This window comes from Cibotium barometz, chromosome 12 (assembly GCF_041138505.1).
Source record: "Cibotium barometz isolate CiBa-2024 chromosome 12, ASM4113850v1, whole genome shotgun sequence".
NCBI lineage: Eukaryota > Viridiplantae > Streptophyta > Polypodiopsida > Cyatheales > Cibotiaceae > Cibotium > Cibotium barometz.
In genome coordinates this window covers 30,557,030-30,583,999 of record NC_141057.1, presented here as the reverse complement: position 1 = coordinate 30,583,999, position 26,970 = coordinate 30,557,030, and the positions used below count along the sequence as shown (strand labels likewise).

The 26,970-nt window shown below is 45.2% G+C and overlaps 1 protein-coding gene across 1 annotated transcript in view; it reads left to right on the top strand.

The window, feature by feature from the left end:
* Nucleotides 1–26,970, top strand: part of LOC147633274 (uncharacterized) — a 106,186-nt gene that overhangs the window by 14,746 nt on the left and 64,470 nt on the right. Inside the window, exon 4 of the mRNA XM_086806306.1 lies at nt 25,009–25,267. Within this exon, the coding sequence (XP_086662432.1) occupies nt 25,009–25,267 (259 nt within the window). The remainder of the gene's footprint in view (nt 1–25,008; nt 25,268–26,970) is intronic.

Below are 26,970 nucleotides of genomic sequence, written 5' to 3'. Positions count from 1 at the left end.
TTTAAGCCTTGGGAGGTCCCTAGGCAATTTTTAGAGACTACTCCACTTTTGGAGGCCCACATCTCTCTCTCTTGCTTTTTGGCGCCCGGGGGGGGGGGGGGGGGGGGGGGGGGGGGGGGGCGTGCAAGTTTCATGCGTGGAGGAGATGAGAACTTGGTCGACTTGTTGCTGCAGGTGATTGGCTGCGCCTAGAACTGCACTATCAGACAGGCCGTACAGACCTAAAGACTGCAGGCCGTACAGAGCAGGTGACGGCTGTGGATGCAGGTGTGGCGCTAACGACCGGAGTGCAGACGGCTGGCAGTTTTGCAGATTCAGGCGGCGCAGGCAGGTACAATCGATAGCTGCAGGTACAATCCACGTGGCAGTTGTACGACTGCAGATACAGGTGTACGGATAGGTACAGCTGGTTGCCATGCGTGTGCTTTTTGGCTCGTGGAAACAGATCTGCAGGCCGCGCTGGACAGAACAGTGCATGCTTTTCTCCACGCACAAGGGAAATTGTAGGCAGCTGCTGGACAAGACGGGCAGGGACTCAAGCCTACTTCTCTCTCTCTTTCGTTGGCCGGTGCAGGATTGGTTGGCTGCTGTGTGGCTGAGAATACAGGCCCGTTGGGGACTGTTTTGGAAAGGGTTTATGGACTGTTTCGTGGCAATGCATGTGGTTATGAACATGGGCAATGCTCGGGAACGACCCAAGTACATAGCTGAATTTGCAGCCAAACAAAAACAGCCCATAAACAGCCCACAAACTGATCTCAAACTGCAAGTACAGGTCATTTGGTTATGTTTCTTGTCATGGGAGTGATGCAAGCTCGGAGCAGATTGTTTTCTTCCTGCTAGAAAGGAACAGAGGGACCTACAGTTATGGGCATCTCTATGTTTCCAGATGTTTCATGAGGGAACAGGTAACTAGATGTATGCTGTTGTTGGCACTGTTGTTGAATGGTGCTATGAATGGTTCTGTATGGAAATAGGACATAAGTTTCAAAGGGAAACAGGCCTAAGGGTTTCATGTGGAAACAGGTCGTAGGTTTCTCGAGGAAACATGTATTTGGGTTTCTCTAGGAGATAGGTCACATGCAGGCAGAAGGTACAGGAATGGACACATGCTTGGTACAGCCTTGCTACTGATTGGACAGGGGACAGGGAATCCATGACAGAGATGGATAGTACCCTTGGAAGGTAGAGAGGGTTGGTACAGGTGTGTCGACTGTATGGTATGCTGTGCTGTGATACGAGTTCTCTTTTGAGAGACAGTTTGGGAGTCTGTGTTGTGATGCAGGAGCACTGGATGTGTCAGGGTGTGATGCTGTTCATAGTGTGAGAGGCTATGGATGGTTGTGACAGCCTTGATCATAGGAGAAAGCTTCTGTATGCAGACTCAATGTGAGAGAGTCTTTCGATGTGAACAATGGCTGGATTTGTTTGTGGATGCCGAGTGGACAAGAAGCCATGATGCAGGTTCTTTGCAGGCTTTAGGGGTTCTACTGTGACGGCTGAGTTTCCAGCCTTATTGTAATCAAAGCTCTTATAATCAATTAAAGAAATACCGCAAGGGGCGCCACTACGATTTGGGGCCAATCGGTGTCCGTGTACTGTTTGCAGGAGCACTCTAGCTCCCCCTGTTTGTTTTCCTTTTCTAGGTCCTCAATGGCGTTGAAGTGTTTTATGTGCGAGTGTTTGTTTCACCGCCCGTCAGGCCGGTTTCATTATCAATGAATATAACATAGTACCTGCGACTTGCAATTGTTGCAGTCTTGGTCGGTCCCCATACATATGAATGTATGACATCCAATGGCCTTGCACTGACATACTTTTTATGTGGGAAAGCATGTTTGGCCAACTTACCAAGTTGACCGTCAACCTTAAACTTTGGCAAACCTGCAACAATATTTTGGACCTGCATAGACTTTAGTCGCTGTACATTCACATGACCAATGCTCTTGTGCTATATATCAATATCTGCAACGACACCTGTTCCATGCTCAAACATGGCTGCCTTTATCTCATGCATGTTCACATCCAAAGTAAACATCTTGCCATTTCGGTTCCATGCTCAAACATGGCTGCCTTTATCTCATGCATGTTCACATCCAAGTAAACATCTTGCCATTATTGTTACCCTTTGTAACCAAGTGACACTTATTTTTGAAGTCTTCCACAAAACATCCTTGAGGATTAAACCTCACTTGTAGACCCTGCTTAACCATCTGTCCAACAGAAACCAGGTTCTTTGTAATATTCGGAACATGAAGTACACCAGCTAAGTACTTCATTTTGCCATCCTGCATAGACAATGGCACTTTACCAACATGCGCAATGGGATGTATAGTATCATTACCTGTTTCTACATAACCTGGTTTTTCTATTTTCTGCATATTTCTAAACCACTCAGCATGATCGGTCATGTGGTTAGAGGCGCGAGAATCCACATACCATATATCTTGAGATCCTGACACATCCCGTGTTATGGAACTAAGCATGTGCTGCATCACAAACAGTTGCTCACTTCTGTCATCACCTCCATGTTTGCTAGATGATGCATAGTTGCCTTGCTGCAACTTTCCACTTTTAATGTCATTCTGCTTTTTGTAGCCTTGCTGCAACTTCCTACTTTTTACGTCATTTTGCTTTTTGTAGCAGTCCTTTGCCATGCGTCCTGGTTTGCCACAGTAATAGCACTCTATGCTATTTGCATTTTGTTTTCTTTGCCAACCACCTCGGCCTCTTTGGCTCCCCCTGCCTCTAGACTGGCCTCTTCCACCTGTGTATGATTGCTGCTGTGAATCATTGGATTGTTGTTGTCCAGAATTCTAATTTCCTTGTCGGCCACCACCTCTACCTCTGCCTCTACCTGAATTAGAGTAAAAGGCCTGTTCCGATGTGTTCTTGCTTTGTGAAGAAGAATCCTCACCTAAAGCCTTTTCTTGTATGATCAGCATAGATATCAAGTTCTGAAAGCTGGGAATATTCTCTCTAATTGCAATGGAGGTCTTGAATGGCTTGTACTCTTTGCTAAGTCCATTCAAACAGACACTCAACAAATCATCATCCTCCATTGATACATTGATAGACCCAAGGGATTCAACAATGCCCTTGATCTTGAAGGCATATTCATTGATGGACATGCTTTTCTTTTCCACAGTATTCAACTCTTGCGTTAACTGCAACTTCTTTGCCTTTGTTAGTCTGGAACATCTGAACCAGATTCTGCCATGCAGCTGCTGGAGTGTTTGCATCCTGTATGTGTCCTATCATAGTGTCTGTGACACTAATTGAGAGCGAGTACATGACTTTTCTTGCACCTTGATTCTAATCCTTAAATGCCTTTATATCTGCAGGAGTGGCATTCTCCTCAAATAACTTTGGAGGCTCCTCATTGTCTCCTTCTACATAATCTCAATATCCTTTACCTATTAGGAAATTGGTCATTCTGAACTTCCAGGCATGGAAGTTATTCTTATCTAGCTTCTCACTAACAATCTGATTAATTCCATCAGACATGTTTTCCTGCAGCAATCAAATAACCTGCAAAAAGACAACTTCTGTATGCAACTTGTAATACAGTAGTATCTCCTGTAACTGCTGTAGCAGCGGTACTTCAGTACAGTCTGTGTGTCACCAAATGTGACCAGAGTATATGTACATACACCCAGTATCAACAATACATGTGCAAACCCTGTTTGTAATTCCAAAATGCACTGCTGCACTCCAATAACCAGATTTCGAGCAGAAACAGTTCTCTACCAGAACTTCCAGAAAACTGTCGAAAATACCCTGCAGTGATGAAACAAGTCCCGTAACGCGAATCTGGGTGAAAAAACTGGTCCAATAGGACAATATACCTACCCTATAGCTCCGCTCCCGCGAAGATAGCTCCTCAATTGGAGATGTGTAGCTCCCAGAGCTACTGAGGGAGTGTTGTACCTAAACCAAGATGGGGAAAGAGATGATGGTGCTCTTATCCGTGTAGTACCGCTTCCTTCCTTGCTTGTTCTTGCTTCTTGCTTGCCTCCTTAGCTCTCACACGAACTAGGCTCTGTTACCAAAAAGAGAATGTGGGGGAGAGGGAGAGCTTCAAACCCTAGCAAGCAAACACACACACACAAGAGAGAGATGGATAGCTGATTTTTCTTCTATCTTTTTCTTCTCTACTCAACCAACATAACATAAAGATAAGATTACACACTATATGGGTTAGAACTTAGTACTCAACTACTACAACATACAAGGGTCGGTCCATAATGTGAACCCGACTAAATGAGCTGACACTATAACTATGCCAGTCTCTAGTAATCCAAAATGGCTCACACAGCCTATCATCCCACTGGCCGCATATCACCCATAATCTCACCAACCATGCCAGTGGTGTAGATGCGGAAGCTATCACCCAGGTGGGTCATTAATGTCCATCGTAGCACTAGTTGAGCTCGATATCTCAACATCGATGATTTTATTTCTGAAAGATATTGGTGTATTCCAGTAGAAACAAGCTAGATGTGTCTTCATGTTTAAAATGGCTGAGAACTATTGAATGATAGATTGTGGTCGTCCCCATGGCGGTCAATGGGTTCCCGAACTAGATCCCTTTGACATAGATTGCACCACATATACTTGAGGGTATCAAGGAGTAAAAGCTATCGAGTTAGAGGTATATAAAAATCTGGCTATGTTCTGTTAAAGAATTGCAAGATGTCTAAGATTAGGAGAAATTCATTCATTCTATAGCTCAAGTGGTAGGGAAGGAGGCCCCCTCACGTAATTGCTAAGGAGACCCTCCCTTGTGCAAAGCTCCCGGAAAGAGGTACAAGATTTGGAGGGGACCCACAACCATGGAGAATAAATGCCATAATCTTGATGAGTTATTTAAATCGGTTAGAGCATGAAGAAAACTCACCAACTATTTCACTCTGCATATTGAAGTAGTGGAGGAGAAGAATTGAACAATCATAGAAGCATATAAAAGAAGGGGAAAATATGTAACTTAGATGAGAAGAAGATTATAAGAAGCATGCTAGCTTGTAAAAGGGCAAAGCTGTAGTTGTAACCATTTGGTCCTCCATGCTCTTTTCACATGATAAAACTCATGCCCGGACACATAGAGAGGATGATGGATACACAGAAACAGGGTTCCTAAAGTTGGAATTGGAAAAGTTTGGGTCAAAAAGCAAGAAAAAGCAAAAGTCAAACGTTGTTGACCAAAAAGATGAGGGCACCGTTGGAAAGAGGGCATCGAAAAAGCAAGGCCCTGAAGATTCTAAAAGCATGAATCAAGAACTTTGACTATTATCAAAGCAAAAGCAAGGAGGCAAAGCAAAAGCAAGACAATAAAACAAAAGCTAGGGGATAAAGGCACAAGCAAAGCGTGGTTAAAAGCAAGCATCCCCTCAAGTATTTAAAGGAGCATGCACCCTCCTCATGGATCATAGAAGAACTCTTGGAGGCTCATAGAAGAAGTACGTGGAGAACTCCCTTGGGAAAAGAACACCATCAACCTTCTTGTGTGCTGCTCCTACAGCCATACACTGCCACCACCTTGGGGAGCTACCACCGGTGCGTCACCCTTCACCTCTACGTTTGAGTACTTCTGCCGCTGACCGCCAACTGTTGCACCACTACTCTGCGCGCCTGTCCAGCAGCGCCACCACCTTTGCCTTGTGAACTCTGCCGCCCCGCCCTGAGCAGAGCTGTAACTATTTGGCCTTCCTAGCTCTATTTCACATAATGAAATCCATGCCCGGACACCAAATAGGTGGAAAAAGACATGGGGACAGGGTCCAGAAGGTTTGATTAAAAAAAAGCGCCATTCTTGGTCAAAAAGCAAGAAAAACCAAAAAGTCAAAAAGGGTTGACCGCAAGCCAAGGGCACCATTGGAAAGAGGAGACTAAGCCGGACCAAAAATCTAAAAGCGGCTTTCTCAAAAAGCAGCTCTAGGGCCAAAAAGCAAGACCTTGAAGTTGTAAAAGCACAAATCAGGAACTTTGGCTATTATTAATAATATTTAATAGAAAGGCAAAAGTAAAGCAAAAGCATCACTTTTTGGCAAAAAGCAAGGCTTCCCCAAGTATAAAAGAAGCATGAGCCTCTCTTGAGCATCAAGTTGAAGAAGAACCTCTTTATCGCGTTGCCATCTTCGTTCAAGCGTGGAGATTATCTTCTTCATCAACATCTATGAACCAAATCATGGAATTTTTCATCGCTACCGGCTGATTTTAGAGCGCCTCCAACAACTGCAGTGCCACGTCACCATCTTTCCGTGTGACTGTACGGACACAAAAGTTCAAAAACTCTAAAATTTCTTGGAGCCTAAAACTACTCAAAAATTGCTTTTTGGAGGTTTTTATCGCCCGTAAACCATTAAAACAGGTTTTATATCTGTTTTCTTGCCAAAAAGAGCTTTTCTAGGGTTTTCATCATCGACAAGGCTATAGGAGTTGTGGAGATTATTCATGGGATCTAGATCTAGACTTGGACTTGGGATCCATTGGATTTGGATATTGGATCTGGTACTAGCCCGATGAGAGATACTTGTGGGTCATCCCCGCGGTGTGCTCGGCATCAGAGATCTTGTGCGTCGACATTGACATCGACTTGGATATCCTACATCGGCATATTTGTTTGTTTTGTATTCATTGATTATATTGATCTTAGCCAGTGTGCCCGTGGGGATTGTTCCTGAATAAATTCCTGAAAGGGAGCGGGCCCTGTTCCCTGCTCGGTGCGGTGTATTGGGCAAGATCCCTATTCCCTTCTCTCTCTCTTCCCTCTCTCTCTCTATATCTTTTATCTCTTGGACACATGGTTGAGTCTGTCACGGCATGCCCCGCTGGGCTTACAAGAGCCGACCACAGCCAACACCGCCATGGCTTTGTGCGTTGCCAATACTCCTATCTTCCTGCGTCGCCTCCATCCTCTGTCTGTGCCACCTTTGTGCCACCTATAGCCGGTTCTGTTATTGCCTCCCGTCGCTGCCAGCATAAGTTAGCAGCATAGCGCCGCCAAAAACACCAGCATAACTGTCGCCTGATAGCTTGAAAAGCTTGCACAGTCGGCTCTTTACCTTGTACACAGTATGCAGCCACCGCCTCAGCTTTGTGCGCCGCCTATGCACTACTCTTTGCCCTAAAAGCATTGCTGCTGTTGTCGCTATCTGCAGCATCTATCCCCTCAGAGTATTCCGTTTGAGTAACACCAACTTTTCTAAACTCTCAAGAAGGAGGGAAGTTACCTTGTGGAGACACTATCTAGTTGTGAACACTTCTGAGATTATCTTTGTCCGGATTGGATTGAGAACAAAGAGTTTGTTTTGTGGATACTTGGGAACATCAGTTTGATTCATTGGATATTGATACTAGCTCAATGTAAGACTGTTGTGGGTCAACCTTATTGTGAGCTCGACATTAGTTATCTTGTGCCTCGACATCGACCTCGGCCCGATCTCGATATCAACACCTTTGTTTGATATTGTATTCATTTGTTGTATTGGTCCTGGCTTGGAAAAGCCCGTGGATTGTTCCTGAAATAAATTCCTAAAGAGGGGGCGGGGCCTGTTCCCCGCTCAGTGTGGTGTACCGTGTGAAACCCCTATTCCCATCTCTCTCCCCTTTTCTCTCTCTCTCTCTCTCTCTCTCTCTCTCTCTCTCTCTCTCTATCTTTATCTCTTGTACACGTGGTTGCATATGTCATTGCATGCTCCGTTGGGCTTACAGTGGTATCAGAGCAAGATTTCTCTTGAAGAAATCTTTTCTGGGGTGACATAACCATGTCGAGAGTTTAGGGAGACCAAGGGCCTCAAGAAGGGAACAACTTTGAAGACAACCTAGGACATCCAGAAGAGATCGAAGGCCGCCAGTCTGCCTCTCATGAGACCGCAGTCATGACTTCAATTGAATATCGAGAATTTCAAAAGTTAAAAAGGTATCCTTAAGATGAAGAGTTCCTAGCTTGGAGAGCCAAGAAGGAATAAGACTACAGAAGAGCCCAGATGTTTGAAGACTTTATTAAAGACCAGACCAGTGAAGCCAAAGGTGTGGAAGCCGCTAAAGCCTACTTACGAGGTAAAGGGGTTTCCTTTAGAGAAGAACCAGAGCCACCCGATCCATCAGTCATGGAGGACAGAGAGAAGCTACCCCTAGACCCGCTCTATCAGATGCAGCCTCTTCTGGCCAAGCAAAGGAGCCTTCAAAAACCGGCAAAGGAGACTTCAAGCTAGGAGAGAAAAGTGTGAAGTTTGATACCTTTTATGGAAAGCGGGACACTCAGAAAGCTCTATCCTTCATCAAACAGTTTGATGCCGCCTTTGGAGGCGAGGACTTCTCCGAAAGTCCAAACTCCGCACAATCCGTATGCACTTAAAAGATGCCACCTTGAATAGGTGGTTAAAGGTGGTCCAAGAAGGGACCGAACCTACCTCATGGGCTGATTTCAAAACCATGTTCAACAAGAAGTTCCTTCCCACTACCTTTGAGACAGATGTACAGAAGGAATGGGACGAGGTAAAACAAAAAGCGGGAGAAAGTGTGGCAACATATCTTGATAACTTTTCCAGCCGTCTCAACCTCATATACTCCTATTCCACCATTGACGGAAATGCGAAAGTTTGTAAATGGATTGCAACCAAAGCTTTATCAAGCAGTCTATATGATTGGACCAAAAACCTTGGAAGAAGCCAAGACAAAGCCTTGCAAACCGAAGCTCTATATATGCCTTGGATGGTGGGCAAATCAAAGAATGAGAATCGAGACTCGTCTGAAAAGAAGAAGTTCAAAGGGGGATCTCAAGCAAGGAACGAGCCTCAAGAAAAGAAGAATAAAAACGAGGAAAAACCCCCATTGTACCAAAAGAAGCTATCTTGCAAGCAACTCGAGGATTATGTCAAAGAAGGTAAATGTTTCCAATGTGGAAATAAAGGATATATGGCTGCAATCTATTTCCTCATACTTGATATATGTAAGAGATCCAAAGGAATCAGAGGGTGATGAGTCACTCTCAACTCTTGATCATGAAAGGAAAGACTTCCTAAAGAAGTATGAGGATTGTTTTGCAGATACTCTTCCAGGAGAGCTACCTCCAAAGAGACCGGAAGATCATAAGATTGACATCATGCCAGGAAGCTCACCTCCTAATAGACCTCCTTATCGAGTGAGTGAGACTCAACAAGAGGAGATTATGAACCAAGTGACAGAGCTCTTGGAAAAGAGTTTGATTCGACCTAGCTCATCACCTTTTTGCTCCCCATTTTGATTGGCTCAAAAAAGGATGGTTCTTGGCGTATGTGCATTGATTATAAGGCTCAATAAGATCACTGTAAAGAACAGGTTTCCTATTCCTAGGATTGATGATATCCTGGATAGATTCGATGGAGCCACTATTTTCAACAGGATTGATTTGAAGAGTGGATACCATTAAGTTAGGATTGTTCCAGAGGACATTCACAAGACCGCATTTAGGACTACCTTTCGACTCTATGAGTATTTGGTGATGCCTTTTGGTCTTACCTGAGCATTCAAAGAATGAAGAAGAGCATCGAAAGCACTTGGATATGGTATTTCAGGAATTGTGGAAGCACAAGTTGTATGTGAATGGCAAGAAGAGTGAGTTCTTTTTGTCAGAGATTCACTACTTGGGCCATATAGTGTCCAAGGAAGGTGTTAGGATGGACCTAGACAAGGTCAAGGCTATTGTGGAATGGCCAGAGTTGACTAGTGTGCATGTAGTTCGAAGTTTCCTTGGCTTATGCTCTTATTACAGGAAGTTTATCAGGTGGTTTGCTGTGGTAGGAAGTCCACTACATGATTTGACAAAGAAAGCCATAGGATTCCGGTGGACCAAAGCTGAAAAAGAATCCTTTGAAGTACTAAAATTTTATGCTAGCAAAGGACCGGTATTGATTATTCCAGATTTGTCGAAGCCATTCGTGCTAGAATGTGATGCTTTAGGAGATTGCATTGGAGTAGTCTTGAACCAAGAAGGCCATGCCATGGCCTATGAGAGTCGAAGACTTCAAGGAGCCGAAAAGACGGCACCCACTTACGAGAAAGAATTGATGGCTATCATACATGCCTTGAAGATTTGGAAGCATTATCTTATGGGTGTTGAGTTTGTTATCAAGACAGATCATCAAAGTCTTAGGTATTTCATATCTCAACCTAAGATATCAGAAAAGCACATAAGATGGGCTAGCTATTTGGCCCGATTTCATTTTCAGATTATGTGTACTCATGGGAAAGACAACAAAGTAGTAGATGCTTTATCTTGAAGACCCATGACCCATGCAGTTTCCATGGGATATCATTTGGACTTCACTATGATGAAAGATCTTTATGCTACAGATGAAGATTTCAAGGACATTTGGGACAAGTTGCAGAATGGAGACTTGGTGACTTCTTATGTCATCAAGGATGGGTTTCTTATGATGCAAACCCGTTTATGTGTGACCAAGGATTTGAGACTAAAAGTAATGGAAGAATGCCATGCCCCACCTTTTATGGGACATAGAGGTATCATGACAACAACTCAAGCCTTAGAAAGTTATTTCTTTTGGCCTAGCATGAGAAGGGATATTGAGCAATATGTTCGAGAATGTTTGATTTGTCAGAAGGTCAGGTTTGATCGACAAAAATCCGTAACCAAGTATTTGAGACTAAAAATAATGGAAGAATGCCATGCCCCACCTTTTATGGGACATAGAGGTATCATGACAACAACTCAAGCCTTAGAAAGTTATTTCTTTTGGCCTAGCATGAGAAGGGATTTTGAGCAATATGTTCGAGAATGTTTGATTTGTCAGAAGGTCAAGTTTGATCGACAAAAACCCGTAGGATTGTTACAACCTTTGCCAATTCCCAACATTCCATGGGAAAGTATTGCTATGGACTTCATATTTGGCAAAGCTCCTTTTGAGATTATCTATGGCAAACCGTTATTGCTGCCTATTTTGAAGACCAAGGAAGAGATCTTCCATGCGGACGAGTTCGTTTGAGATTTGGATACGGCCTTTGCACAGGTTCGGAAGGCCATTGAGATATCTCAAGCCAAGCAAAAGAAAGTTGCAGACAAGCATAGAAGGAAGGTCACTTTTGAAGAAGGGGATTGGGTGTTATTGTGATTTGAAAAAGCAAGACTTAGAAAGTCAAAGGCTAAGGAGCTCAAGGAACCCAAACTTGCTCCCAGATATTCGGGACCTTTTTAGGTTACCAAGAAGATCAACGATGTATGTTATTATTTGGACCTTCTAGATCATTGGAGGATACATAATGCCTTCCATGTTAGTTTATTGAAGGCATATACAGGACCACCCCCAGAGGAGCTTGTATTGGAGGATCCACCTGAAGTGGAAGAACAAGAAGAAATCTTACAGCCGGAACAGATTATATTCTATTCTGTGAGAAAAAGAGGAAGGACAGTGGACACCAAATTCCTCTTGAAGTTTAAGAACTATTCGCCTATGGATGCAAAATGGATGCTTGAAGAGTACGTTAAAGACTACCCAGATATTCTTCGAGCTTATGAGAAAGTAGTTGGTCCTGATGTATTTGAAGTATAGGCTGGAAATGTCTTGTGATCAAGACAGATTTAAGAGGGAGGGATTGCAGCCCTAGCCCTCTTCATTGTATATATATTTATATTGAAATGGAATTGATCATTATCTTACTTATGTAATGATTTTGATTGGACATGCTCTAGTTTGGGTAGCAACGATGCTAGAAAGCCCAAGGAGCAAGATTTGTATATGGGAGGCAACGATGCCAGAAGACCCATTGGACGGCAACGATGCCATATATATTGGATTTCGCAGTCGCGCGGTCATTGTGACTAGATGGCCCATATGATTGTATTGGATTTCATAGTTGAGCGGTCATTGCGACCAGACGGCCTAGATGACTGTATTGGATTTCATAGTCGGGCGGTCCATGCGACCAAATGGCTCAGATGACTATTTATGAACTCGCTGGTGGTCTTAGAGACGAGATGGCCTTAAGGAAAGTCTGAGTGGTCCTAGTGACCACATGGCTCAGCATGGTTTCAATGAAACCATACAGGACAATCCATGAATAGGAGAATCATTACTTGTGCATTGCATACTGGTGTATGTTTGAATTTCTTTGACTTTGTGTGCTGTTTTTGATGTGTGGACAATGCTTGGATTTATGGCATGTGATAGTCCACTGGGCTCCAGACTACCTGGCTAGTACCTGGAATAGCTAGTAGACGTGAATGATGCATACTTGTTTGTTGACTAGCTTGTGTCTAGTTTTTGCAGAAGCTGAGTATACATTTATTATCTAACCCTTGTATCATCAAGAACAAGGACATCGGTCAAAGAAAGGCATAAAGATGTTGCTAGAGGAGCAGTAGGCACCACATATATGAGGAAAAGACCAGATGCACAAGAGCACCAGATGGGGCTAGTATTGCGATCATATCTATGCCACAGTTGAGGACAACTATGATGTTAGAGGGACAGAATGTAACCATTTGGTCCTCCATACTCTTTTCACATGATAAAACTCATGCCCGGACATATAGATAGGATGATGGATACATGGTAACAGAGTTCCTAAAGTTGGAATTGGAAAAAGCACTCGTCTAGGTCAAAAAGCAAGAAAAAGCAAAAGTCAAACTTTGTTGACCAAAAAGTTGAGGGCACTGTTGGAAAGAGGGCATCGAACTGAATCAAAAAGCTAAAAGCCGCTTTTGCAAAAAGCTGCTTCAGGGCCAAAAAGCAAGGCCCTGAAGATTCTAAAAGCATGAATCAAGAACTTTGACTATTATCAAAGCAAAAGCAAGGAGGCAAAGCAAAAGCAAGATAATAAAACAAAAGCTAGGGGATAAAGGCAAAAGCTAAGCGTGGTTAAAAGCAGGCATCCCCTTAAGTATTTAAAGGAGCATGCACCCTCTTGGTGGATCATAGAAGAACTCTTGGAGGCTCATAGAAGAAGTACGTGGAGAACTCCCTTGGGAAAAGAAAGAACACCATCAACCTTCTTGTGTGTTGCTCCTACTGCCATACACCGCCACCACCTTGGGGAGCTACCACCGGTGCGTTGCCCTTCACCTCTACGTTTGAGTACTTCTGCCGTTGCCCGCCAGCTGTTGCACTGTCACAAAATTTCTTACAGCTTCTATTTCTCTACTATTCATGTGTGGCATGTGGAGCCTAACATGACATACATGTATGGCTGTTGTGGCAAATGGAGCCTGACATGACATACATGTATGGCTGGTGTAGCCTGACATGATAGTACATGTGTGGCTTGTGGGGCCTGACATGGTGTACATGTATGGCTTATGGAGCCTGACCCTGGTGGTCTGTCTTCAGAGTAAATTCCCTTCCATAAAGAAAAGGTTTCCATTGTTTCAAGGATGTGATAACCCCTAGCAACTCTTTGTCATATACAGAATAACTCTTTTCTGCATCATTCAACTTTCTGTTGTAATACGCCACTGGTCAGACGCCTTCTTTGGCCAGATTACTGGCATCGGTGATCACCTCAAAAGGGTTGGCCCATGGTGCGAGTTTAAGAACTTGTTCTTCGGAAGCCGCCTTTTGCAAAGCAAAGAAAGCCTCTTAAGCCTTACCTGTGTGACTGAAACTTTTTGTCTTCTAGTCTTCACTCCCTTGCGCAAATTTGTCAATGGTGCTACTAGGTTAGAAAACCGAACCATGTGCAAGCTATATGCTTGGCACAAGCCCACGAAGAAACGTATCTCTTGGGCTGTACGTCCCAATCGAGAATCACCTTTATCTTTTTAGGATGAAGGCGAATGCCATTGGAACTGATCACATAGCCCAGGTATTTGACTTCTTGAACTCCAAATATGCTCTTCTTAGCATTAATGTAGAGTTCGTTGTCTCGCAAAAGCTGTAAGACCTTCTGCACATCTTTCACATGCTACTCAAATACCGATGAGTATGGCGAAGACTCGTGACATCATCTTGTTAAATGTCGCCGGTGCATTGGTCAAACCAAAAGGCATGATCACAAACTCATAATGCCCTCGTTTTGTTCAAAAGGAAGCCTTTGGGATATCAGTCTCGAAAATCTTGACTTGATGATAGCCACTTTTGAGGTCGATCTTGCTAAAGTACTGAGCACCGTTGAGCCTTTCAAGGATGTACTCTATCCTTGGCATGGGGAACTTATTCTTGATTGTCAGTTTTTTCAAGGCTCGGTAATCCACACAGAGTCGTGCGGTCTTATCTTTCTTTTGCACAAACAGAATCATTGCAGCAAATGGAGAGGATGAAGGCCTGATGAAATTAGACTTCAGCAACTGTGCTAGTCACGTCTTGAACTCAGCTTCCAACGCCTTGGAAAGACGATATGGAAACTTACTGGGTGGCTCAGCTCCAGGTACCAAATCAATACAATGGTCTTTAGGACGAGAGGGTGGGGGTCTTGGTGGAAGATCATCCCTCAACATGCTGTCTTGGAACTGCTGGAGGAGGCCGGTCATCTGGGGTTCTAATGGAGTTGCGTTGGGTGTCGCTATTATCAGTTGTGGGCATACATAGATCATCTCACACTCAGCTCCCTTTCTAATAGGTTTACTGGCTTGAAGGTGGGAAATAAGTGGAATACCTTGAATGCTTCGATCTCCATGAATGATAGTAGGCCTAGGCAAGCCTTTGACGATCGTGAAGGTGTCCTGCCTGCAATCAGGAATGAGCACATACTGGCAGAAGCACGGAATTCCAAGGATCATGTCGCACCCGAGAAGGGGCGAGACAATGAAAACCCTCTGAAACTGGGCCTTCTGAATTGTGAAGGCAAACTGTTGAGCTTTTTGAGAAATATGAGTACGTAGGCCAAGAGTGAACCCATCCACGTCCAAATGATACATCACAAGGGCACATTTTGTTGGGGTAAAGGCATTATGCCCACCCTTATAGTGTGTACAAGCCCATAAGTTTTATAGTACATAGTACACTTAGTACATTAAAACTACTAAGTGCACTATGTGCACTAGAGCAAATATACATGTGTGATAGGGGAGTCACACACTCATACTTTGTGAGTTGACTTATCCCCACATGTCTCTCTCTCTCTCTCTCTCTCTCTCTCTCCCTCCTTCTCTCTGTGTGTCTCCCACATGAAACCCTAATTGTTTCAGCTGAGCTTCTTTAGCTCCTTCAACTGGTATCAGAGCTTGATCACCTCCCTCTTCTCACAGTCCTCCATTGATTACTCTACTGGTCGCTTCCTACTGGCCGTACCATCTGCACGTGATCACCCTGCTGTTGGTCGCACTGTCTATTGTGCGCCTGCTGGTCTTACTTAGCTGGTCGAAGAGCCCTGTCTATTGCTGGTCGTACTGCCCTGGCTGCCCAGCGTAGGCAGCCAACAGATCACGCAGCTGAGCCAGGCGTGCCCAACCACAGCGTGGGCTGCTCAGCTACTGCCCAGCAGCAGCCACACTGCCCAACCAGGCAGCCAACAGTTGCTGCTCAGCCAGGCGAACCACAGCGCAGCAGCAGCATCATAGCGCAGCCAGCTCCCAGTCTGCACAGCAGCAGCTCTCAGCTCGTAGCACCAAGTCTAGCAGCAGCTCCCTTCAATAGCCGTACAGCACACAGCAGCATCCGTACCTGCATAGCAGTAGTAGCATCAGCACACGAGTCAGCAAATATGACACCCCCCTTCCTGCAACAAAAAAATCAAGAAATTCAGTCTGCAAATCGCAAGAAATCAGAAATTTCAGAGGTATTTGCTTCAATTTTGGGATTTGCATGTCCATTATCATCAATTGAGCAGGTACAGGTCCTAATGGCTCAGATTTGAGCACAATTGGCAACATTGGGTGACATTGGTCACATTCCGGGTCAATTGGCAGGAAATTGGGTGTTAACATTTGGGGCTTTTTGATGTAATTGTGCCATTGGGCATTCATACATGCTGTATGATGTGAGCAATCTCACATTCGGGGCTAAATTGCAGAAAATTGGAGTGCAAATCAAAGGGCTTTTGTGCCAATTGGGTTGATTTGCATGCAGGCACTGGCATTTGATGCTTTGGGCAATGTGTTGATGCCTGTCAAGCACTCAATGTGCCAGTAAATCAAGGGCCTTTTATGTATTGGATGTATATGTGGCCAGGGGGAAGCATTGTGAAGACTCTGGATGCCTTCATGTGCATTAATGTACCATTCATGATCAGAAATTGATCTTGAATCAAGGGGCTTTTCAAGATTTTGTGCTTGTTGAGCTTGGCAAAGCAGTAGGGAAGACTTTTATGCCTTGAACCCTTAGTAATCCACTTGCAGTCAAGGGGCTTTTGCCCAATTTCTGTCCGGGACTGTTGTATGCAGTGGTGGGGACTGTCAAGGTCTGATTTTTCACTCATTTGGACAGCCAGGAGAGCATTTATTGCTATTGTACTTGTTGGTACAGATTTGGTACAACTTTGTACAAGTTTTGGCATGGCTGTACATTGATTTGAGTGAGGAAAAGGCTCATTTTCAGCTGCTGTACTTGCCGGTACAGATTTGGTACATCATTGGTGAGCACTTAGTACTGTTGTACAGTATTTTGGAAGGGGAACAGAGCACATCTAAGGTGCTGTCATAAATCTGCAGCAACCAGATTTTGCTGATCTTATCACATTCAGTGGGAGGAGAGTTGCATTCGTGCTTCCGCAGTGGGAGATAAACTTTGGGAGAACAACTGTGAGCACTTTGTGTGCTTTGGTGCAGTGTTTGCACATCTTGCAGGGAGTCAGGCATTGACTGTGTCAAAGGTTGCATATTGCTATGGCAACCACAGGTGAGAGCTCTTCATTGCTTCACATCAAGAAGCTTGAAGGCTCACATAATTATGACATTTGGCAAACCCAGTGCTATAATGTGTTGCTCCAGAAGAAGCAGCACAAGCCCTTCAAAGAAAGGGGTGTAATGCCCGCTCTTCTTACTGCTGAAGAATGGGAAGATAAGATATGGATGAGCTGGCAAGATCCACCATCATGTTGTATGTGTCAGACTCCTTACTTTTCAGCATACGTGAAGAGAAGACAGCTTGGGGAATGTGGCAAAGATTGCAAGACTTGTATGCCCAGCAAAGTGCCTCAAGCAAAGTGTATTGGTTGAAGAAACTCATAGGTCTTCAAATGAAGGAAGGGGCGTCTATGACAGCCCATCTAAATGAGTTTAATGGTGTTGTTAGCCAGGTCATCAATCAAAAGTTGGCAATGGACGATGAGTTCAAAGCCACCTTTCTCTTATGCACTTTGCCAGAGAGTTGGGACACATTCAGGACAGCCACTAGCAATTCAAATGCTATGCTATCATATGCAGATGTGGAGAGTGCTCTCCTTCAAGAGGAGATGAACAGGAAGAACAACTCTGTTGGAAAGTCCAATGCAATGAATGCACGTGGCAGATCCGAGCAAAGGGGTAAAAGCCAAGAACGGGGAAGGAGCAAGTCCCGCTCCAAAAAGGACTTGGAATGCCATTATTGTGGCAAGAAGGGACATTTCAAAAAGCAATGCTACAAATGGAAGAATGATCAAAAGGAAAAGGGCAAAGGCAAAGACAAAGACAGATGAAGCCAAAGATGCAAAGCCTAAGGGCAAAAGTGGAGTCAAGATTGAAGAAGTCAATGTGTCACATGCAGGTGACAGTGAGGATGAAGTCCTATTCATGTCTTCACTTGATGCCCATTCACTCCATGCAGGAGATGGTCATGGTATGCACTCATGGATCATTGATTCAGGTGCCTCCTTTCATGTCACAGGTTGCAGAGACTTGTTTGTCAGGTATACTGCTGGCAATGAAGGAGTAGTTTATTTGGGTGACAACCATGCATGCCAGATTCTTGGCAGAGGTGATGTGAGGCTTGTGTTTTCAGATGGCTCACAGCTTATGCTCCATGATGTCAGGCATGTACCTGAGATCAAGAAGAACCTGCTTTCTACTGGACAGCTTGATGATGCTGGTTATGTTACCACATTTGGTAGTGGAAAGTGGAAGATTAGTAAGGGCTCACTGGTTGTTGCCAGAGGCTCTAAGGTAGACTCTCTTTACTTCATGCATGCTGGTGTCTGTCACCATGCTAATGTAAATGCAACCGAGCTGCCGGAAATCTCTATGTGGCATAGCCGGTTGGGACACATGAGTGTCAAAGGAATGGAGCAATTGTCTCGTTTTGGTTACTTGCCTTCTTTAGAGTTCTCAAGTTTTCAGTTTTGTGAGCATTGTATATATGGCAGGCAACTCCAGTGTCCCCACAAGAAAGCTCTTGAACAGAAAGATGCTCAGTTAGAGCTTGTGCATACAGATGTATGTGAGATGCCTCAGCTTTCTTTGGGAGGGGCAAAATATTTTGTGTCTTTTATTGATGATGCCACACGCAAGGTGTGGGTTTATCCTCTTCTTTTGAAGAGTGATACATTCTCAGTGTTTGAGAAGTTTGTTGCTCATGTTGAGAATCAAACTGGCAAAACACTGAAGGCTTTGCGTTCCGACAATGGTGGAGAGTATATGTCCAAACAGTTTCAGGACTTTTGTGATGCTAAAGGCATCAAGAGGGAGCTCTCTGCTCCTTATGATCCTCCACAAAAGGGGACAGCAGAGAGGATGAACAGGACCATTCAGGAGAAGGTCTGTTCTATGTTGTCACATCCTGCGTTACCTCATGGTTTTGGGCTGAAGCTGTTATGACAGCCGTTCATCTTATAAACAGGTCACCTAACACGAGGCTTGGTGGGAAAGTGCCAGAGGAAGTATGGACAGCGAAGCCTCCGTCCTACAAGCACTTGAGAGTGTTTGGTTGCGTTGCGTACGTGCACATACGCAGGGAAATACGCACCAAACTTGATCCTAAGTCTCACAAATGCATATTTCTAGGATATGGTGACAGAGGTGAAATGGGGTATAGACTTTGGGATCCAGTGAATAGAAAGATTATACGCAGCAATGATGTCATTTTTGATGAAACATGCATGTATAAGGAGCCTTAAAGGCAACAGGAGCCTGGCAGAGTCATCTTTGATGATGATGGACATCATGGACAACAACCAAGGGCTGTAAATCAGCCATTACAGCAACAAAACCAGTCCTTAAATGGTGTTGAAAATGGTCCTAATGGACAGCCAGAGATGGCAGAAGATATCCCTATGGATATCCCACAGTTAGAGGAGATACCGGGCATGATCTTTCAACCTTATGGCATGGAACAAGAGCCACCAATAGGTGATATGCAGGCTGGACAGCAACCTGCAAATGATGATCATTGGGTACGGAGGTCCACAAGACCCTCCAGACCCCCTGACAGGTTTGTTCCAGGGGTTGACTACTTGATGCTCACCGACTGTGGGGAGCCCTCTTGTTATAAGGAGGCTTTACAGAGGGCGGACAAGGCTCTTTGGGAGCGTGCTATGAAGTCAGAGATGGATTCTCTGCACAAAAATGGAACATGGGAGTTGGTGCATTTGCCTACAGGCAAGAAGGTTTTGCCATGCAAGTGGGTTTACAGGCTCAAAGTTGCACCTGATGCAAAGCCAAGATACAAAGCCAGGTTAGTGGCTAAGGGCTTCAAGCAGGAATATGGTGTGGACTTTGATGAGATCTTCTCTCCAGTGGCACCTTTTCCTATAATTTAGGAGATGATCTCTTTGTTTTTCACCACATGAGAAATACATGTAAGCACCATGTAGAAACCTGTTTCATTGCTCGATCTCCCCCAAATCCTCAAGAGTTCGCCATACATACTTTGCACTTGACACTTGAGCTCTGAAACCCATTTTCGTGTCCAAGAAACCGTCTTGAGTGCCTGGACCATGCTACGAACACTCGGTCCTCTGTACTGGATAATCCCCCATTCCCAAAGCTTGTACATTCTTGATCTTTTGGGCATCCAAAGCCCATCCACACACATGAATTCTGGAGATGCCTAAAATATTGACAGGGTCCCAAATTACCCACTGAAGGCCCCCCCTGCAAGCATGAGTATTTGCTTTATTTCTTCTTCTAGAGAACTGTATACAAGTTGAACTGTGTCCACAAGACTGAGCGGAGAAATTGAGTGACTAACTGCCAAACGCAAGGGCAAAGCGACCAAACGCTGGGCAGAACTATTCAACAATGCATAAGCTTTAGGTGACTGTGAAACTATCTTCGAGAGAAATACATTGGCCCTAGACTGAGGGTAGGTATCCCCGTGGCGTGCTCGGCATCAGAGATCTTGTGCCTTGACATCGACATCGACTTGAATATTCTACATCGGCATATCTGTTTGTTTTGTATTCATTGATCGTATTGATCCTAGCCAGCATGCCCGTGGATTGTTCCTAAATAAATTCCTGAAAGGGGACGGGGCCTGTTCCCCACTCACTGCGGTGTACTGTGCAAGATCCCTATTCCCTTCTCTGTCTCCCCTCTCTCTCTATATCTCTATCCCTTGGACACGTGGTTGAGTCTGTCACAGCACGCCCCGTTGGGCTTACACTTAACCATAGGGGCTAGAGGACCGAGGATTAGGAAAGCTTGCTAATTATAAGGGTCAAGGCTTATAATAACTCATGAGTGAGTTATAAATCAGTAATCCCATAAGTATAGCTTTTATTGAAAAAAGTTATACAAGTGAGAATTATGAGTGGAGTGGGTTTATTGTATTATTGTAGCCTTGTGCTATGATGGTCAATACCTAGGCCATGTGAGTGCTAGCCCACTCCTGCTAGTCCATAGTGATGGAGACAGTCTACCATCGCCCCCTAAGGACAGGTCTCGGTGGTATGCGACACAAGGGCCTATTGGTTGGGTCTGTATGGACAAGAGCCTTGACCCCTATGCTCGGGTTGATCCAGTTTAGTGGATCTACGGTTGGGTGATGAGCCTCAGTCTACCGATTCTAATTTGGATTAACATGTGTTTAACTTGTGTTTAGGAGATCTTGGAGAGAGTTTGATCGTGACAAACCCCAGACAATCACCCATGTGAGTATTGTACTGAAGCATCAAAATACAAGTTGCTGACATGCAAAAACGCAATGCAATAAAAAAAAGAAGAGAAAAAAAATTATTTAAAAAGAAAAAAAAAAGAGATGTGGCATTGATGATGTGGCACTATCACGTGGTAGAATTGCAGCGCAAGGCAACCTTATGGGCTTGGAATGATGCAACCAGCTTTTGGAAAGCAAAAGATTAAAAGCTTTTTAAATACTAAAAAGAGAAGAGCTTTTATTATTAAAAAGATGAGCGCTTTTTTGAAGTGCTTTTGGGCAAGAACTATATATTCAGCTATTCTCTCATTGTTGAGACATGTAAAAAGACAAGAGAGCTCTTTAGCTCTAAGAACTTGTACTCAAGACTCCTCCAAGGGGTTTTATCTAATATAACTCGGAAGAGAGGAGGGGGGGGGGGGGGAAAGGGGGGCGGGGGTGGGTGTTGCCCAAGGCTATTCGGACTATGCTGTCCAATGCTACACTAAGCTGCTCATTGACTATGCACTAGGTGTCTTGTCACGTGCACCCATGCACTGTGGTACACGGTGACAAACTGGCTCATCAACAGTGCAAGAATCATGTACAGAAGTAGTACCTTTTAGGATAATTTTGTCAATGCCGTGACCCCTTTGTGAGCGCAGTCCGGGACATGTCAGGCACGAGCTACGTAGGTTACTCTCCCATCCTTAGAGTGTCAGGTCAGTCCTCTTAATCCACTATGGAGAATTCAGCAAGTGTTCATCATTCAGGAGCATGTAGATGTCAGTCATAGCTGTAGCATGCATTAGGGGCATTTAGTTGCATCCCATGTAGAAGGGGCCAGCCCTAAGGCCAGCCCCAAGGCAGCCCCCAAGGTGGGCTAGCCTTGCAAGGGGGTAGCCAACCCCCTAGCCACACCCTTAGGTCAGCCGAAAGCTTTTTGGAGACTACTGTGCAGTCGACCAGGTCATCATGGGCCTGGACAGCAGTCGGCCAAGTGCCAGACTGCAGTCGGTCAGCTTAGGTGGCAGTCGACCAGAAGATACAGCAGCCCGACCTATTATCTTAATTGACTAGGCATTTATGGTAGTTGTGCACAGTTATTGCAGCCAACCAAGCATTTGTTGCTGATCATGGCATTTTCTGTTGGCCGACAGGTAGTAGGGGGGCAGCTGACTTGCATCATGTGGGCATATAAAAAGGCAAGGCCTGTTCAGTCCCAAAATATGCAGGTACAGATCAAAGATTAACATCAAAAATCAAGCATGTATGCTTAGGCTCATGCCTGTGCATACCTATAGGCTACAGCCATACTTGTGCTCTCAACCGAAGGCAAAGAAGCTCAGTCTCTTCAGGAGTATTTAGCACCCATAAGTATCTCTCACCGGGCTAGTACCAGATCCAATATTCAAATCCAATGAATCCAAGTCCAATGAATCCAAATCCAAGTTCATATCTAAGTCCAAGTTCATATCCAAGTTCTAGTTCCAGATCCAAGTCCAAAATCCAAGCTCCATGTCTAAGCTCTATGTTCCATGTCCAAGCTCTATGTCCAAACTCCATGTTCATGTCCAAGCTCCATGTCCAAGTTCCATGTCTAAGCTCCATGTTCAAGCTCCATGTCTAAGCTCTATGTTCCATGTCCAAGCTCCTTGTCCAATCCAATATCCGAGTCTATATCTAAGTTCCAATCCAAGTTCTAGTTCCAATCCAAATCTGAGTCCAAGTTCCAATCCAAATTCTAGTCCCAATCCAAATCCGAGTCCGAGAATCACTCCTCATCCCATGAGTAATCTCCACAACTCCTATAGCCTTGTCGATTTTTTGGCAAGAAAATTGATATAAAACATCCGAAACGTTGCAGTAACCCCGGAATGGCTGCCCAAAACGTTTCAGCTAACAGGAAACGTTTCAGTTTGCCGTTTTCTACAACACCACACGTTTCAGAGATCTTTCTGCCCAAATCAACATGAACTTGTAAGAAAATGTCACACTACAATAACTTGAATCCATGTTATTCTCCTTTTATTCCCCTTTTATTCGTATAAACCATAAAATTCATTTCATAATGGGATCACATGTGCGTACAAACAATCATGAACTTTCAACCCCTCCCCTCCCTTAGCCCTCCTTGCTGATGTGGTGTTTCCATTTCCGTTTTGGCTTTCCTCAAAATTTTCGTTTCCATATCCATTTTTGTTTCCATTTCCGTTTCCGTTTCCCCGTTTCCCTCAACTACGTTATATTATCCTATTAGCCTGTGATGGATGATATCATGTCATGTCTAGGGAGTGTCTGGTGTTTCCCTTTCATTTTGATGTTTTCCTATTAGCGTGTAATGGATGATATTGTCTCATCTCTAGGGAGAGTCTGGTGTTTCCTTTTCATTTCGATGTTTTCTAATAGGATATTGGAGGATGCATTTCCTATCGAAGTACTCTTACTTGCCATGCATACATTTTGGTCTTATAAGTCGGTTTCAACAAACCACACCCCCCCCCCCTCCCTCTCTTTCCTACCACTTCACACATGTCGAAACACGTTTCGGTCCCCTACCTCAACCGGAACATGTGTCGGCCCTCAAAAACAGCCGTTTCGGGCCGTTTCTCGTAGCTATGTAATATAGTGGACTAAAAGATATCATTTGTGTTCACATGCATCCATCCTTAGGCCCATGTACCGAGACATATTGAGGACATCTACGAGAAAGAATAGGAGAATGAGGGTTTGGCAAACCATTGTGCCCTCACATAAGGGATGAGGTCGATGAGAGACAGAGAGGTTGGATGTATGCCTATGAGGGGTCAAGCATGTCCTAAAGGCATAGGCCTATGAGCCGGGTACAAGAATCTACAAATCAAAACGCCAAGGATGCCCACTAGAAGACTACGACAAGAGAGGCAACCGAGAAAATCAATAAATAAGACCCTAGCAATCACTTTGGGGAAGTACTTTGTCACGTGCATCATTGTTACATACTTGACGCTTAATGTAACTATTTGGCTCTCCTAGCTCTATTTCACATGATGAAACCCATGCCCGGACACCAGACAGGTGGAAGAAGACATGGGGACAGGGTCCATAAGGTTTGATTAAGAGAAAGTACCATTCTTGGTCAAAAAAGCAAGAAGCAGCAAAAAGTCAAACAGGGTTGACCGTGAGCCAAAGGCACCATTGGAAAGAGGAGACTAAGCCCGACCAAAAAGCTAAAAGGCGCTTTCTCAATGCACACAGAGGAAATAAAACATCCAAAACCTACACTGGTACACCTGGTGTTTGCTTCAACTTTTTTTCCCTTAATCTTTGGGACTGTGTGGTATCATAACAGGTTTTGCAGAGGATACTATGGCCGTTTACAAAGATTCTTTGCAACACAGTCCATCACATGGGTGATAGCATGGGCCACCATGGAGTCCCCCTCCCTCCCCTCTCTCTTTCCCTCTTTGCTCCTCTTCAATATGTGAAGGATAGCATCGCCATGGCACTTTGCTTTGACCTCTAGTGGACTTGGCAGGTAGGCATGCCTGGGACACTGTTTACAGCACATCGCTGGGCACACCCCAAAGAGGCACACCCCAAAGAGACCAGAGCGCAATTTGCTATCCTCTTTACGAAGTCATTCAGGACCATTTGGACAGATTTTTATGGCTTTTGGGAACGCCTTCAGGGTAATTCTAGGGCTATGCAGGAATAGAGAGCAGCATTTATTTTTTATTTTTTATTTGCATTTGAAGCTTGAGATCCTTTTTGAATTTGTTTGCTACTCCTATTAAAAGAGAGATGACTGCAAACAGTATATTTGGGGAATAAGGACAAGGGCACAAAGCATAATCATCACTAGAGATGTTACTTTAGAGAGCATAACTGTTATTATACAAGGCCATATGTACATATATGGGCTTGTATAATAAGTGTTCTGCTCTCTGAAATAACATCTCCTCTCTCTCTCTCTCTCTCTCTCTCTCTCTCATGTGTGTGTGTACGCGCATGCATGCACTATATGTATGTTATATTTGTGTATCATCAATCACCTCTCTCTGTGGCTTTTTCTGGATAATATTCATCATGGTTTCTTGTTTATGATCAGCTGAGCAACAGTAGGAGGAACTTGGGACTCGAGACAATTGATGTGTATTATGTACACAATCCGGAGACCCAACTTCGGGAAGTGACAAGGGAGGAGTTCAACTCACGAATACGGCGTGCTTTTGGTGCTTTGGAAGAGGCTTGCAGACAGGGCGAGATTTCAGTCTACGGTGTCGCCACATGGAATGGTTTTCGTGTTCCTTCTGGATCTAAGGGTCATCTTTCACTTGAAGATCTCGTCAATGCTGCCACGGATATTGGTAACATAAATTTTTACAGCCAGAAAAGTCAATAATCAAATCCCTTTTGTAAATTTAATGCTTTTTCGTTTAAGAGACTGAAATTGGATGCACTTTCTCAATTCAATATCTTTTGATTTTCAGAAACCTATAGGAGAGCTGGAGCCTCCCTCCCCTGCGTGAGTCTGTTCACGCCCCCACTTCCCACCTTCTGCCACCTTCGTTCTCCCACCGCCTCCTGCTTTTGCCTCCCCGCCATCTTCATGCTCCTGCTGCCTCCTGCCTTCACGTTCCTGCCATCTTCATGCTCCTGCCGCCTCCCGCCTTCTGCCTGCTTCCTTCGGTCACCCGCCTGCCCACCTTCATGCTCCTGCCTGCTGCCTTAGCCCCTCGCCCGCCTGTCCCTTAGCCTCCGTCTGTTGGCCAGCTTTCCCCCGGTTTGCCTGCCTCCGTGCCCCAGCCTCCTCGTCGCCCTTCTCTGCCAGATCTCCATTGCCATCAAAGCCTGCAGCTGTCCCGCCGTTGCCCTTCCTCCTGAGAACCTATCTGCCTCGTTTCCTTTTTCCCTTGCCCGCCCGTCTGCTTCCTTTTCCCTTCAGGTTCTAGCGTTGGGGGTTTTTGTTCTTTGGGCGAGGTTCAGCTTTTCTAGTCTTTTCCCTTTCAGGACTCCATTGCAGCTGCTCCGTCATCGCCAACCAAGGCCGCTGCCCCTTGCCTATTCTCTGAAGCGGGTCTCCAGCTCTTGGCTCCTATAGTCTCCTCCCACGTGGCCTCTTCACTGGTTTGCAAGATAGTTGGCAGCCTTGCCTGTGGTCAGATTCGGGATTTTCTCCAGGCAGCCCTCATCGTCAAGCCCAGGGAAATCACCGATATTCATTTTCTTGGACTCGGCTACCCCCAGGTCGACTCACCCGCAATGGATGATTGAGTGTTGCAGCAGAGCCCCATCGTGATACATAGCACTCGGGCATTTTTTGCTCGATGGCACTATGGCTTCAACCTTGCATCTAACCCCCTTGCAGGTGTTCCTGCTTCCCAAGCCTCTGAAAGGAGTACCACCCCCTCAATCCCGTCTCGATTGGACAGGTTCCCCTCAGACTGCCGCCTCGGTGGTAGCTAGGGCAGTTGGGATTCCATCCATCCGGGTTTGCATAGCCTCTCCCGAGGCTCTCCCCCATGTCATTGCGCTCCACCCCCCTCCCATGGGGGCTCATTCATGCAGTGGGTTGAGTATTCAGGCCTCCTCGGATAGTCCTTTATTTGCTGACGCATCGTCAGGCCTGCAAAGGACGCCCCTCAGCCTCTTACCAGGACCCATTCCATGCTCACCCAGCAGGAGTGGAGGAGGCAGGCGATCAGCCCCATCCCTCCCCTTAGTCCGGCCAGTGCAAGCCGGGCCGGCCCGATCCGGAGGCCCAGCATTGCGAGGATGCCAGCCATTGACAGCCATTCCGACGGCAATGCCACCCTCTCCCGCAAGGGCGTCGACACCCAGAGAGCCAAGCCAAAGAGGCGGGCCTCCTCACTCCCCCCTTTCCTCCCTCTGTTGATCTCCCCCTTCTGGCTTCCCCTGGCCCTGCCCCAATTCTATCTCCCCCCCCCCCCCCCCCCCCCCCCCCCTTCCACCACTTTCCTCCCCTCTTCCCTCCCTTCCCAACACCTCCACCTCCCCTCTTCATGCCACCGCTCTCCTGCAGCTCCTGATCCTTCCTGACGTGAGCAGC